This window comes from Poeciliopsis prolifica, unplaced genomic scaffold, assembly GCF_027474105.1.
Source record: "Poeciliopsis prolifica strain line A6 unplaced genomic scaffold, Auburn_PproV2 SCAFFOLD018, whole genome shotgun sequence".
Lineage (NCBI taxonomy): Eukaryota > Metazoa > Chordata > Actinopteri > Cyprinodontiformes > Poeciliidae > Poeciliopsis > Poeciliopsis prolifica.
In genome coordinates this window covers 9,362,053-9,376,866 of record NW_026562393.1, presented here as the reverse complement: position 1 = coordinate 9,376,866, position 14,814 = coordinate 9,362,053, and the positions used below count along the sequence as shown (strand labels likewise).

Below are 14,814 nucleotides of genomic sequence, written 5' to 3'. Positions count from 1 at the left end.
GATGGTCCTAATAATGGAACAACCCACCCATGGTCGTAGGAAGACCATTTAGAAATTAAAACCAAGCATCCTTCACTATATTCCGAACTACTATTAAGATTGCTATCCGAAAAATTTTAATGTCACAACAAACAGAGTTTTTACACATTTTCAAAATTATATACTTTTCCAGTTTTAAATTTTCGGAGTTCGTAGTCTGTTCCATTTTTATGGATGTGTTATAAATACATTTGCTCACTATGAATACATGGTAGATGAACTACAAGATGGATGGATGAATGGATAGACAAACAGTGGGTGGGAGATGGTTAATAGATGAATGTATAGGCAAAGAGATGGAGAGTTACATGGATGGATTAACAAACCATTAATGGTCGGATGGATGGATGGATGGATGGATGGATGGATGGATGGATGGATGATGGATGGATGGATGGATGGATGGATGGATGGATGGATGGATGGATGGATGGATGGATGGATGGATGGATGGATGGATGGATGGACTGACTGATTGACAAAAAAACTGAATTTTGTCAGTGCAGACAGATGGATGAAGGACAACTTTTAAATATTTTTAAAGGAAAGGCTACAAATACAAATGTCTTGTATAAATGTATTTTCATTTATCTTTTTCAATACTAACTTACAATTCCAAGGTTCTCCAGTTGCTGCAGAAGAAAATCTCTGAAACATCTTTGTCAGCATTTTTATTAAGGGCCCTGAAAGTTCCACAACATCCATTTAGGATTGATCTTTGTGATTCTCGTAGCTATTGCAATTCCCTCAGAACAAGGCATCTGCATACTAATCCTTATTTAGGCTCTAGGATGTACCTGCAGCCTAAACTTGTCAACTATTCCTCCTAAAAACACAAGGATATGTTCAAATTATACTAGATTGTCTCAAGGAACCTTAAAGCAAAGTATTTAAATGTAGTATAAGACAAACTATGTGCCTCTGTGTGCACAGGTGTACCTCTCTGCTGCCACCACTATTTCTGCCTATGTGTGCCTTTTCATCTGACACCTACATTTTGAACAAAGATCTTCTTAGGAAGCACAAAAATGGTGTGTTTTTGTTGTTGTGCTTTTTTGCGTCAAGAAACACTCTTCAGTTGTAAGTTATTAACAGGGAGCCCCAGAACAATGCAGCTGTAGCTCAAAAGAAATCTCTCCCCTCTTCTTTCGTTCTCCTGCCTTTTTTCAATATCAAACACAGGCGGTTACTATCACCATTTTCCAAAGTTCAGATGATTTCCTTATTATTTCAATAAGGGTGGGGGAGAGTCAAAGTGAATAATGATGACAGCTGTGATTCAGACTGACTGTGTGATCTTCTGTGCCGTTTGTTTGGGACTTGTAAGACGAGGAATTACAAGTGTCAAACAGCTGTGAATATGGGTGCTAAATATTTAAACATGTTTTTCAGCTGAAGGAAAAAGAAAGTGTAGTTTCTTTAAAAGCAAGGCTTAAGTGTGCATAAGCTTTGCCAGCTTTTGAATCAAATGTAGGAAGAATGAAGAGTTAAAGGCGCCAATGGCAGAGAAGGCAAAGAATTGAGTGTGATTACAAAGACTGGACAATGGAACAAGGGCAAGACAAGTAGAGTAGCAAAAGATGTTTTATGACCCTGAGGCTAAAGTAAATATAGAAAAATAAGAGCAGCAAGAAGAAGACACAAAAGTACTGCTAAATAAAGTCTAAATGCTTCATGCCATTGCATCTTGGTAAAGTTTAAACTCTAAATTATACATAAGCGTGAAATAGAAGGAGTAGAAGTTCGGTGTTTGAGCATAATTTCTCGTAGATTAACAAGGATAAGCTTCTCATCAAGAAATTCACACTATGACAAGAATTGTGAAATACCTCAATTAGGATCAGACAAATTTTTAAATATTTTTTACTTGTAACCCAATGTCTCTACACATTAATGTTCCTATAAACCAGGCTTATTAGTTATCAACTTTTATTTTTATTTTGGCAGTTTCTAACTGATAGTTAGTTCTTTTGATTATTTAAGCTATGTTCACAACAACATAAAAAACCTAAAGATTTTCTGTTGTGTTTGCATTAGTGCAGAACAATATAATAAGACATTGTGATGGTGATATCACTTGCAATGTATACGTTGGATCAATTCAATTCCATCAAATTGACAGAGTTGATTGGATATGGTTCAATTCAATGCATCTACAAAACACTAGCCAAGAATAGTCCAGTTTGCAATTAGGTAAAGTTTTCAATTGAAAGATAAGTTTTCTATTGAAGGAAATACAACCAACTGCATTGAGTCACTGCAACAATTGTCCCCTCCTCTTGGTTTTTACCTTACAGTAAGACTCGAACAGGGCATGAATAAATAATGTATATTGCAGTTATAGATGAAGTGCCCTGAAATCCTACAGGGAGCTCCACTGACAAAGGAAAATGGACATCTGACAGACAAATTTGAGTTTTAGTGTGATTCACTCTGACTGTTGCTACAGTATTCTGTTTTCATGGCTGCATTACTTTCTAATAGCATTTATTTAACACGAGTACTATTGATGACCTTAGTATTACTTATCCATTATAGATAGCTAAAATAGATAAGGAACATTGATTACATAATTTGCTTGAATTGTTTACAGCCTGAGTGGACTGCCAACTAAAAAATAAAGAAGCAGCTCTGAACAGTTCTGAAAAGGGTAATTTAACAGTATTCAACCATTATCAAAACCATAACATTAGAGGAGAAGTTAATAAATTGTCTCTCTATGCATTTCCAACTTCAAGCCACCAGAAAAATGGCTTTAAAGACTGAGGGAAAATAGGGATTCTCACCCAACTGTTACCAATGCACATCACACAACAAATCATAAAACTGCTGATGTTGGACGGATTACATAGATAGATTACATTATTTCCATCAAAAGTTTGGTTTATTGTAGCAGACAGAAGATTGCTTTATTTGTAGCCAGTCATGTCAAAATATTTGTATTAATCAAAATTAGTAAAGTGTCACTCGCACAGAAGTTCATTAATGTTTGAACTGCTACTTTTTTCCTTGCTTCATCTCCTAATGTCTGGATTCACAAAGACCCATCTCAAATAAAATGTTAACCCTCTTATCTTTAAAGTGCGAAGGAATAGGGAAATTGGCCAAAACGAATCCATAGAGCTGTTCATTCAGAAATGCAAACTAGTCCAGTGAGCAGATTGTAATTTACTGTAAAGGAGGACAAATGAAACTTTCAGTAAGAAAAGAAAGGTTTTACAGAAGCACTTACCTCTTCACGTAACTTTATCAACTGCATCAGGAGAGCAAAAATGAAAGAAGAAAGAAAGATGGAGCAGGTGAAGGACAGATAAAAAACAAGGCAGAAACATGGTAAGAAGACCACCAAGTTTGAGGTTAGAATGAAGAAATAAGTTTGATGGTACATCCGTTTAAATGTTTAATATTGGGAAAGCGCAAGAGAAATGCATTAAACGGATCTAAATACACTGTTCAGGAAGAATCCAGTGAACAAACAGAGATCAAGTCCTGCTGCTGTCAGATTAAACAAGGAGGAGACTGGATTGCTCAAGTTAAACTATCAGCTACGTTATAAAGGAAGTCACATAGCAGAAGTTGATATGGAAATAGAAAAGATAAAGAAAGTTAAATATTGTCTTTACAGTGTATTTAAATGTTGTGGAAATATCTCATATCTGTCATTTTGATGATGTGTTTATTTTAAAAAAAAGGATAAAAAGAATGTGTGCCCCTTTGGAGCAGAGTTAAAGAAATGTACTTGAAATTCTTTTTATTAGTGTTGATATGTCCTCAATATTTAATGTTGCTTATCCAGTTTCAGTAAAGACACATGCTGTTCAAAACACATATGGAGAGTCACGTGAGGCTACCATTGTACACAAGTGAACTGCAGCTCATTATTGGAACAGCTGCAGATGATGAAAAATTAATCTTTGCCGAGCTATCCATTTTGGATGATGGAAAATAGCAAAATTACAATAAGTACATAAAAAGTTTTCTTTAAACTTGTGTCCTAGATAATAAATCATATCACAATTAAAAATGTTGCTTATCTGGCATGTTTTTAAATTTAAATTAACATAGTGACAAAACACTTATTTACTTTGACAACCATAGATGAAATAATTTTTTAGGCCATCAAAAAAATAAGTAAAGAACCAACTAAGGATTAATTGGATCATATTATAAGATGAATAAAACAGCAGAGTCACTGCTCAAAATGAAGCTAGCTTAACGTTCGCATCAATAGAAAAAAAGAAAAGAAGTGCCTGCACCTAACTCTACTCCTGCACTGATTAGGTTGATTTGAATGAGTCAAGGTGAGATATTCATATCTAATAACACTGTAGATGTTAAGAATGGTGCTGGGACATTATGCTGAGGTATTGTTTTGCTGCTAAAGGCACTGATTCATTGCTTAATGTAGACAGAATAATAAAGAATTAAGACTAAACTGAAACTTGTAAACAAAGTTGTGTTCAACAGGACAATGATTACCAATAAATATCTAAATTGGTTAGGGACAAAATAGGGTAAACTTCTGGAATGGCTTGACACCAGAAAACCACTTTAAATGAGTTCTTATAAAAAGACTGGCAAGAAATTCAACCAGAACCTCGTTTGTGACAACAAATCCTGTGGGGTTGCTTTCCTTTTTCCTTACAAATATCCTTTTCGAAGAATATTAGTTGGGTTCTGTATGTATAACTTTGACCTTTAGTAAATTTGAGAGGAAAACAATCACAACAAAATAAAACTTATGCAACTAATAGTTTCTGAAGATGTCTGAAGTTGTTGAATTATCCATGTACTCTAATAAAATAAATGTATCCTAAAATCTAGTTAAAACTACTCTAATTAAATCATAATATTTTTCTTGATTCTAATCTCTTCTTAATTTTTACCCAACAAAATCAAAATGCTATTACACTTATGTTATTTAAAAAGACACTAATTTAGAATTTTTAGCTTGTTCCAATTTCAGAAGCAATTTGTTGTTTAAAATAAAATACAGTGAATGTAGAAAAACTAAATAAATAACATCAATACATATAGTGTAGGAAGTAAACAAGTGTTAATGTGGGTTGCTGTTATTTTTTATTTTTTCCCAAAGAGCTCATACCCTTGAAAATGTTGGCAGAAACAAGACGTACTTTGGAGTGTCTTTTCTAAGTCGAGCAACAACTCCCTGCTAAGAATGTATTATTGAAGAGGCCAAAGTTTAAAACGACACTGTGGATGTGGTTATTTGGGGCTGGAACGAACCCATCAGATCCTGCGATCTCTCACCCCGGCTTTGCAATCAGTCAATGGATACCAAACAAAACTTGTTCTGGCTTATTTGTGCTGCCTGACTGATTGTAAGACCTTCTGGAGGATTTGTTAAAACTATACTAGAGCTGCGATTCTTGCTTCTTGCTGTTCTGCTCTGTTTTTCTTTGGCATTCATTCTTTGGTACTGCCAACCGTGTTTGTGTTGCTAAGAGATATACAGCAGTAAATACAGAATATTGTAAATGGTATAATTACTCCTGCATGAGCGCATTTCCTTGTGTTTTTGTGATTCCAGCCAGCATTCAAAATTGCACTGCTGCAATTTTTCTGTTATGATAATCAGCAATTTTTTTTTTTTTCCAAACAAAAGATTTTTTTTTTTTTTATCCAATACGGAATTCGATACAAGTGGTAATCTGCTTCCTTTGTAGCCTGTAAAATCTGGTCCGTGCCGGCTCAAACCAGCACAATCTCTTGTGGCCAAGCCTTCTGCTGTGACTGAAATCGAAACTATTCCGTTTAGTGTGGTGTGCTTTGTGCACACCACATTATTAAAAAAAATGAGCGATAGTGCCAATTCAGTCTCTGTCCACATACAGATAACAAATAAATGCCGAAGTCTATTAAATCGTCCTTTAGCCATTATCGCAAGGCCAACACGCCATTTTTAGAACTTATGACGGTTGCCTATTTACTTAGCAATAAATCCTTGCCATGTAACCAACAGATTTGTGACTGGTAATGATCTGCTCTGCCAAGGCTATATGAAATGATCCTGACCTCTTTCAGATCGTCAGGAATTAAATTGACCGACTTGCCCACGCCCCCACCATCTTTTCCCCTTTCCTATCGACGCCGTCTCGTTAGATAAAAAAAAAAAAATCCCTCAAGTTCTGAGTACTCCACTCACAGCAAGACCAAGACAAGTGTTATCTCCCTAACTTTAGAAATAAAAATGAGCCAAATAGGGCTATAAATAACATCCCAACATGTAGATTTATTTTCCTTTTGTTACAACTTGCTGAAACTGTGTTTAGAAAGACTTGGATTTTCTTTGAGTTGAACATCAAACATTTGGCCTAATTTAAAAAAAAAATCTCAATATGTTTACAGTTTATTAGTTTTATAATTCAAGCTTTAAAGATATTTCGATGTTTATCGCATGTTTCTTGCAAAACAAGGTTTAAATAGAAAAATATTTGTCCTACATTTTCTAATATTTAAATTCCTGATAGAGTAAAATTAGCACCATGCATAATGTCATTTCATTTTTAATTATTGAATCCTTTAATAATAAATAATAGATATTCTGAATTATATATTATTAATTATAACAGTGTGAAATCAGAATTATTAATGCGGATGACGTGTGTTTTGGGATTTAAATGATAACATTCAGGCACAAATATAATAAGGAATTTATTTTTCTTTAAAAAAAATTATAACATTACTTCCACAGGTATTTTAATTTTAATTACAATTATTTGGGTAAAATAATTATGATTACAGTAAAATAGAAATACATCCTTAAGAAATCTTTTTTTTTTTTTTGCAAAAATATTTTACATCATGGAGTTTGTAAAAATTATAATTTCTGACAGCAAATCTCCTTCGAACCTCAATTTACAACGTTGAGGTGATGTCTGCATTTCACTGAATTGCCAGGAAATAAGAATATCAATAGGAAATCTCGGTTATGCTACGTCTCCAAAGTGTGCAGTTAATGAGTCGTGACTTAAAGGATGATGGGAAGAAAAAAAAATTGAGAACTTTATTTACCTTTTCCCTCTTTTGCATTAAAGCACTGTGGGACTAAATGTGAAGGTGCATTTGACTGCTCCGCTGCCTTTTCTTTTCAGCCTGCAAATTTGCAAGTGCAGAGCTTTTATTTGAATATCGACATGCACAACTCCATGTTCGCCTTGAGATGCAGTAACCCGTGCGGCCTGACAGCCGAGTCCAAACAGAAAATATAATTAGTCAAAAGACGGCTGGTCATAGATTGAGAGTGGCTGCGTAGAACATGGCAGCAGCTGTGCTTGTGAGTAATGTTAAGACTTGGATTTTCTTTGAGTTGAACATCAAACATTTGGCCTAATTTAAAAAAAACGTTTAAAATGTTAAAATACACAAGAATACTTAAGATTATATTTTCCACAATTATTCATAATAATGAACAATTTGGAATTTAGATGCACAAAATATTCCAAAAGTTACTTAAAGTTTTAATGCATAAATAAGTTGTATGTTTTTTTTCTCTAAATCATAAATATTTTTTTTTAAATTCTCCTATATATCGATATATCAGAAAAATTTGATTGACACTGCACTATTTGAATAAACAAGAAACTATTTTTACTAAATTAATAAATATTAAATGCAATCTTTAAAATCTAAAAAATCATTAAGATTGGCATTTCATTTTTTAAAATGCAAAAGGCATTGTTAAAATTGTTTTTGTGATATTTGTGACCACTTAACATTTTTGATCACTTCTATTAGACAAGCTTGTGAACATTAAAATTTAGAAAGAGAAAAAAAGCAAAGAAATAAGTAAAATTAATCAATTTTCTAGGTCCATTTGAGTGTGTCTTTGTGCCTTCATCGTGAGAATCTCTTATGAATCCAAGTCGGCACCCAGCTGGAGAACAGCTGTTGGACGTTTGGGGATAGTGGGGTTTTGGATTGAAATGTGTTCAATTATGTCTTTCTTTTTTATAAGACGTGCATGTGTTGGTCCCAATCTGGCATGAGGCAGACGCTGGTCCCATGCCCTGATCCTCCTAACTGGCCGGCCAGCTTTGCATTAAACAGTGTTGCTTCCACATGACTTGGTGACAATAATGGCGGTTTCAGCTCTCGATGGCCCCTGAGAGAAGAAGGGGAGGGTGGAATGGGGAGGGCACCTAATCACCCTAGGGGGCAGTCGAGCCACCCACACCGGCGTTGTTTCGTGCCCCCCTTCACCAACTGATTAGCACCTTACCTGGCTCTCCGAGGAGATGGCGTCATCCCCCAGGAGCTCGTTGCGCACCTCATCACTGTAGGCAATACGTGACCTTTTCTGCAGCGGGAGGAGGATGAGGAAAAAGGACAACAAAAAAAAAAAAAAGAGGAAGAAGAAGAAGAGGAGGAGGAGGAAGTAACAGAAGGGAAGCAAAAAAGAGAAAACAAGAGGGGAAATATGGTTTAGTGGTTCAGTTGATGCAAAAAATGTAACAGGCATTCTTGAAGCACGAGAGCCCCCTAATGGAACTCGGTGACAAACAATCCTACACATGCTGGTTGTGGATGTTTGTGTGCAAGTAAGTGCTTCGAGTAATGACAACAAGCTGCAGTATGTGTTTATGCCCATGCATCCATCTATCGCAAGTGATCTATTACAGCCAGTGTTCTTTAAAGAAGCTCCCAACATCACCTTGCCCACTTAAACAAATACAAGTTGAGTAATGAAACATCTCATGTGCATGGAGAGGCTGTGGAGCAGGGGGACAGGGGAGAGGGCCATGAGGAAGTATCACTTGTCAGAGCTAAATCTTTTCTGGGGGGGCTGTCACCGCTGTCATCTCAGTGCAGTGGCAGCCTCTGTGATAACACCAATGCTGTGACTTAGACAGGGAATAATTCATCACCCATTGGCGGCCCATCGGATTTAGGGTTGCCTCGCGCACGGACACACAAAGTCTAACCCGCTGTCTCTCTCTCTGCCTCTCCCTCTCTCTGTGTGTCTCCAGATAGGCTACAATAAAAAAGGAATGCCATGTCCCACAAAAAAAATAAATATATAACAAAAAAGGAGAAAAAAAAAAAAAAAAAACGAACACTACCCCCCAAAAAAAGAAAAACACTCAGACACACATTTCACACAGACTTCAAGAGAATGCCACCTCCGATTGTGCTGGAGTTGGCTGCCATTGTACTACTTGTTTACAGACGCCCGACCCGTGGAAAAACAGCCTCTTGGCATGCCCTCTAAACTAAACACACACCAGCAGCAGACAGAGAAAGTGTTTACTGAGCCTTCCTTCGCTCCCCCCCTCACTGCCTTAACAGGGTTTTCTAGGTGGGCTGCGAGGAGGTAGGCAAAAATCAAAGGCAAACACTAGCAGACGACTGAAAATATCGCTTTTCTTTCACACAAATTATTTATATTGTTTATTTAATTATTTATTTAGCTTGTAAATGACTCAAAATAAGTCCATGCAGTTTATTTATATTCAAAACAAAATAAAGAAATTCAGCGAAGGATCACCCAATTACCTGCTGGGGACGTTGTTTTCCTGAAAGGCTGTATTTTTTTCTTTCACCTCACACTTTCTAAAGTAGGAAAGTTTCAAAAAGCTATCGTATTAGGAACATTCACACCACCTTCCTCAGGAGAAGCAGCTTGAAAAAGACTATTCTAAAAAAAAAACAAAAAAAACACACACACACACAAAAACTCAGAGATGATATCAAGTCGCTTGATTGAAATAACTCGGAATCCCATCGCAATCGAGCCAACTGATTTCTTTCCTTATTTTATTTTGTCTCTCCTCATAATCTGAAGCACTGAGTGGAAAGTCATGGGTGATGTGATTTGGCTGTTATTATCATGACGGCGAGAGCCACAGTTCTCAGGAGTAATTACTGAGGAGACAGAGGGGCCTGATTGACCCAGACCACAAAAACCCATTAGATAAAGAGAGCACCCAAACAACACTCGACCACAGGGAGCAAAGCCAACCGCTGAACGCCTACTGTGGGAGGAAAAAAAAAAAAAGACAGCACAGACTCGAACACACAGCACAACCCACTAACCCTCCTCCCCCCAACCTCTTGAAGAGCACACATAAGGACAGAATCACTGTCAAAATGTGTCACATAAGATCTGATTCCTCCATAAATTGATAAATCCTGGTTTTGTTGCACTTTAATTCTCATTCATGGAACAGTTAAATATTATTTCTTTCAAAATCTTCAGTGATGTAATTCCCTCTTAAAAATTATTTTAATTTGTTTAATCAAGTTGAATTATCCAAAATAATCTGCTTCATTTCCAATTGTAAGAGTGTCTTGCAACTGAAAGTCTGCACATTCCAAATAAATTAAGTGATACTATACTGTGTTTGTAAAAGAAAACCATGACCTTGGATGAATTTTAATATTTTACTCGATTTTAACACAAAAGCAGTGTATAACTCAAGTGAGAGAAAAACACTTATTTATATAAATTAAACACTCAAAAGTGTGGTGTGTTTTTTTATTCTATCCCCTCTTTACTCCAGCACACCTAAATAAAATCCAGTGCATCCAATTATCTTAAGATATTTTTTTAATTACTTCATAGAGTATCAAGGAAATGAGTCTTTAAACAGTTACAGTTTCCAAAAGACAGCACCATCTATCACTGCCATTGAGGTAGCTCAATATTTAAATAGACAGCCTGACTTGCATTAGACTGTAAAGACCAAAACTTTAAAAGTGCAACAATTCTGCACAATACGTACTTGAAAACCATCATTAAATATATGAAAATCTCTGTAGTAAACCGACAATATGAATAAATTATTGTACATTTTTTAATAAGCAGCACTTGTATTATGGGTTATATTAACCCATAATATTAATAGGTTAATATTATGGAATATTAACCTAAAGGTTAATATTAACCTAAAGGTTAATATTCCATAAATGCCTTTAAGTAATTTGAAATTATTTTCCTCTTATGAAAGCCTCAATGCAAACATTTTATTTTGGAGTAGCTGAGTAAAAGGGGAGCTTCTACAAACACCCGCTCTACTGTGTTTAGTAGGGCAGGTGTTCAGCCAAATCTATTGTGTGGATTTTGGTTAAAAAAAAATCTCAACACCAATTAGCCCGTTCCTTTGAACTTCACAATTAACATTATTAATCTTTATAAATAAATATTTATAAATTAAAATGTCTTGTGGTTATAATGTGAAAAAAAAATTGGCAAATTTTACGGGATATGGATATCTTTGTAGGGGACTGTATATTTAAATAAATAATATTTCCTTGTTGCCGTGCTACTCATTTTTTCAGCCCCACCTTCTGGTAGAGGTTAAATCTACTGTTAGGTCAATGTGTGTCTGTTTGCAGTAACTTTAAAAGAAATTAAAGATGCAAGTAGTAGCGGAAAAAAGAAATACGAGATTAAGGCAGCAAGTACACTGACGCATCAGGCACACACATACATACACCTTTTTGCCGGGAAGGGGAGGGGGACAAAACACCCACACTTTCCATTTAAGTCAAGTTTCATCTTAAAGAGCTGCAGTGCAACTTAGGGGGAAAGACGACTTCTCCAGTAATTGAGACGAAGAAACCCGGGAGAAGCATTGATTTGAATGCTGAGGCTTGCGTCGCCTTCAAACCATACGCAGGGTTTTTCTGTGTTGTTTTGTATTTCTAAATAGCTGTTTGTTGCAGATGAATGCATGAAGGGGCTTCTGCAATGAGAACAGAGCAGATAACAAAGAGAGCACGAAGAATGGAAAATGTCACGGAAATGAAAGCGCCACCGCCACTTCCCCCGTACCTACAGTATGCGCTCGGCTTTTTTGGATTCCCCCTCTGGAAAACAACAGATTCCTGAGCGATTGCTGCTTTTCCATTTGATGTAAAATATAAGCAGGTGCATCACTGATTCATGTGGTAACATATTTTATATTATCAGCTTGGTGTTGGATTAAATGACAAGAAGCTCAGTTTCGAGGTCAGGAATCAGATCCGTGCATAGTAAAAACCTTCTTTATTTACAGTATGTTGAGGCAAAGTTCTGCATATTAGGAGAAAACCAACTAATCAGGCTTTGCAATCTAAAAAAGAAGAAGTGCTTTCAGAAGATACCTTATTGCTCATACAAGGAAAAAAAACTAAGCTTTTTATAATCCTTTTGAAAGGTCTGTCTTTTACCACATTTTTTAATCCAGGGTGAGAAACTGCTTCTATTCCCGGAAGCACACAAGAAAAGTACAAAGGTACATCTTAACTTTATGCAAAGTGGCCCGCCTTTAAAAAAAACTCTACACATCCTGTCAAATGCGGCGACGGAGGTGCCGGTGTCCTGTCAAAAACACACGTTTTACCTCTGTTGACATGATGGCTGACAAAAAAAAAATGAAAGAAAAGAAAAGGCAATCTTCTATGCCCGTCAAAATGCAATTACATATGCACAAGGAACAATTTATATCAGATATGCTAATCAGTTCAGCATAATCCTCTAAGAAGAGAATGATCTTAATCTAATTATAACAAATACATGGATATTTTCTGTCTGAACAAATCCTTTATAGTCTATTGGCTTATATATCATGATTCTTTTAATGGAAAGATTTGTGAAGTTCTTCTATAAACAATAAACGAAAGGATACATTTTAAAAGATGTTTGTAATTTTATATGTATATATATATATATATATATAAATGAATCTAATTTTGATCTAAAGCAGGTGGCAACCAATACCTAAACACATTTAAAAGAAATCCAACAATTAAAATAAAATAAAAATAATCTTAATTCAGTGACCTCTAACTCTCCTCCTTGGTCCCAGCCTCATGAGACGAATGACACAAGGACAAGTCGAATAATTGTGGCGCCTAGAAAGCAGGAATAAAAAAATGTAAACAGTTCATTAGATGAGAAATAAAAGGCGTAAAAATACCCAGGGGCAGAGTGTAATGAGGGGCCCTGAAGATCTTCCGCAGATGCTTATTTCCTCTACTTTCCCGAGCTTTTCCTTTCCACCCTGCACACACGGCTGGTGGCATAGCATGAAGAATAATTAACTATAGAAAATTTAGAATGCTGTGTTCTGTAACAGGCTTTTTCAGCAGTAGGAGAGCGACTGGGTGAGTTAGGTTTAATAACTCTCATGTCCGGCTCCATGTGATTGCAGACTGGCCTTTTATTTGTTTTGCTTTTTTTTCTGCTACACTTTTCTGTAAGAAATGGCAAACAGATCAAAAGCAAAGTGTTAAACTCTAAGTAGCAGGAATAGCAAATGGATGCCTAAGAATTTAACATGCTTTCTTATCATAAAACTCCACAAAATAAATGTCTAAAACGTTATGTGATGGGAAAAAAATAATTATTATTGCTGAGAAAAACGGCTACTTTTATGCTTAACTGAAAGGTTATCTATATTACTTCTTGTCCTCCCCAGCTGTGATTTTCCCAGCTTATATGTGGATCGCTGCCAGCAGGTCCCACTCTAGTTTCCCCACATGTGGGGGCAGAGGTTGACTGACGCGGCATGGCGTTTAAAGGAAGCAGAGACCTTTAAGCAGGCGCAAGTATCACAACAGCATCTTAAATAATGCATCTTGGCACAGTAGGTGTTTAATGTGTCCACACACACACACAACACAAAGGAAAACATGCACACTCAAGGGAAATAAAACGTTCTTTTTAAAAACCTACAAAAAAATGGTTGCGTTGCATTTTTTTGTTCCCCCTTACTAGTAACAAATTTTGAGAGGTTCTTCAATTAAGTTTTTCTTTTGAAAGCATTTGATATATTAAGAGACAAAGAAGAGCAGCTACAATTGAGACTGCCACAGGAGGGTGTCATTTGAGCCTTTACTTTACTGTGGTCTTTGGTGCTGCTGGATCCTTCAATTATGTCTGCTGTGCGCTGTGTGCGAGACCATGTGTGCGCACGAGGGCGACCGTTTGTATAACTGAGACTTTTGTGAGACCTTTGCATCCTAAAGAAACCCTCCTTTAAAGGATGTATCCGTGCAACATATGTGAGTGTCGTACCCCGCGTGTGTGTTCTCTCCCCTAAAAGAAAAGGCAGCAGTTGCAGAGAGGCCTGAGCCTCAGATATCAGCATGGGGCCTCTCATTAGCTCACAGGTTGGTGCTCTGGTGGCTTCTGTACACACTGCATTGTGTTTTACTTCCACAAAATACTTTAAGAGGTGAATGTCGAAAACATTAAAGGCGATAGATCAGCAACGACAACACGATAAATCAAACTGAGCCATATGAGCTGGTAACAGAGGATCAGGTGGCTTTAGAGTATACAATTCAAGCTATTATATTTCGGTATTTTCATTTCACTTGCAAAATATAGAATCAACACTGCTCAATTTATTGGTAGCTTTCATACAATATTTGTGTGAATCAGGGGCTGGTGTCAGCTCCTGTTTAGGTGACAGCATCTAAACAGATGAGAAACTGAGGATGTGATGAATAATAAACTCTAGTTTATTGTGTTTGTAAAGCCCAGTAGCTTTTGGTAGTATTTGAATTTTGACAATTATCTTCGTCTGAATATATGCAAAAAACACTGTAGTGAAAAAACATCCCATGTTTTAACCTAATGAGTGCTACCATTTTATTGTGTTCATCCTTTATGTTAGTTAACTGCTTTAATGCATTATCTACAGCTATTAGTCACAATTTGAATGTTCTTTAATCATTGTGCCATTTATAAATCTAATCAAAAATGTTATAAGGGGTTCCTCAAGGGTGCAATCTCAGCCCACTTTTAGTCAATATTTATATGCT

The 14,814-nt window shown here is 36.2% G+C and overlaps 1 protein-coding gene across 4 annotated transcripts in view; it reads right to left on the bottom strand.

Moving 5' to 3' along the window:
• Nucleotides 1–14,814, bottom strand: part of vti1a (vesicle transport through interaction with t-SNAREs 1A) — a 128,807-nt gene that overhangs the window by 94,177 nt on the left and 19,816 nt on the right. For 2 of the 4 annotated variants that reach the window (XM_055042624.1, XM_055042622.1), the window contains exons 4-5: nt 8,282–8,359; nt 3,272–3,292 (exon numbers count right to left, since the gene is read on the bottom strand). In XM_055042624.1, coding sequence (XP_054898599.1) covers nt 3,272–3,292; nt 8,282–8,359 — 99 coding nt within the window. The remainder of the gene's footprint in view (nt 1–3,271; nt 3,293–8,281; nt 8,360–14,814) is intronic. The other 2 variants (XM_055042625.1, XM_055042623.1) reach the window with 1 other exon arrangement.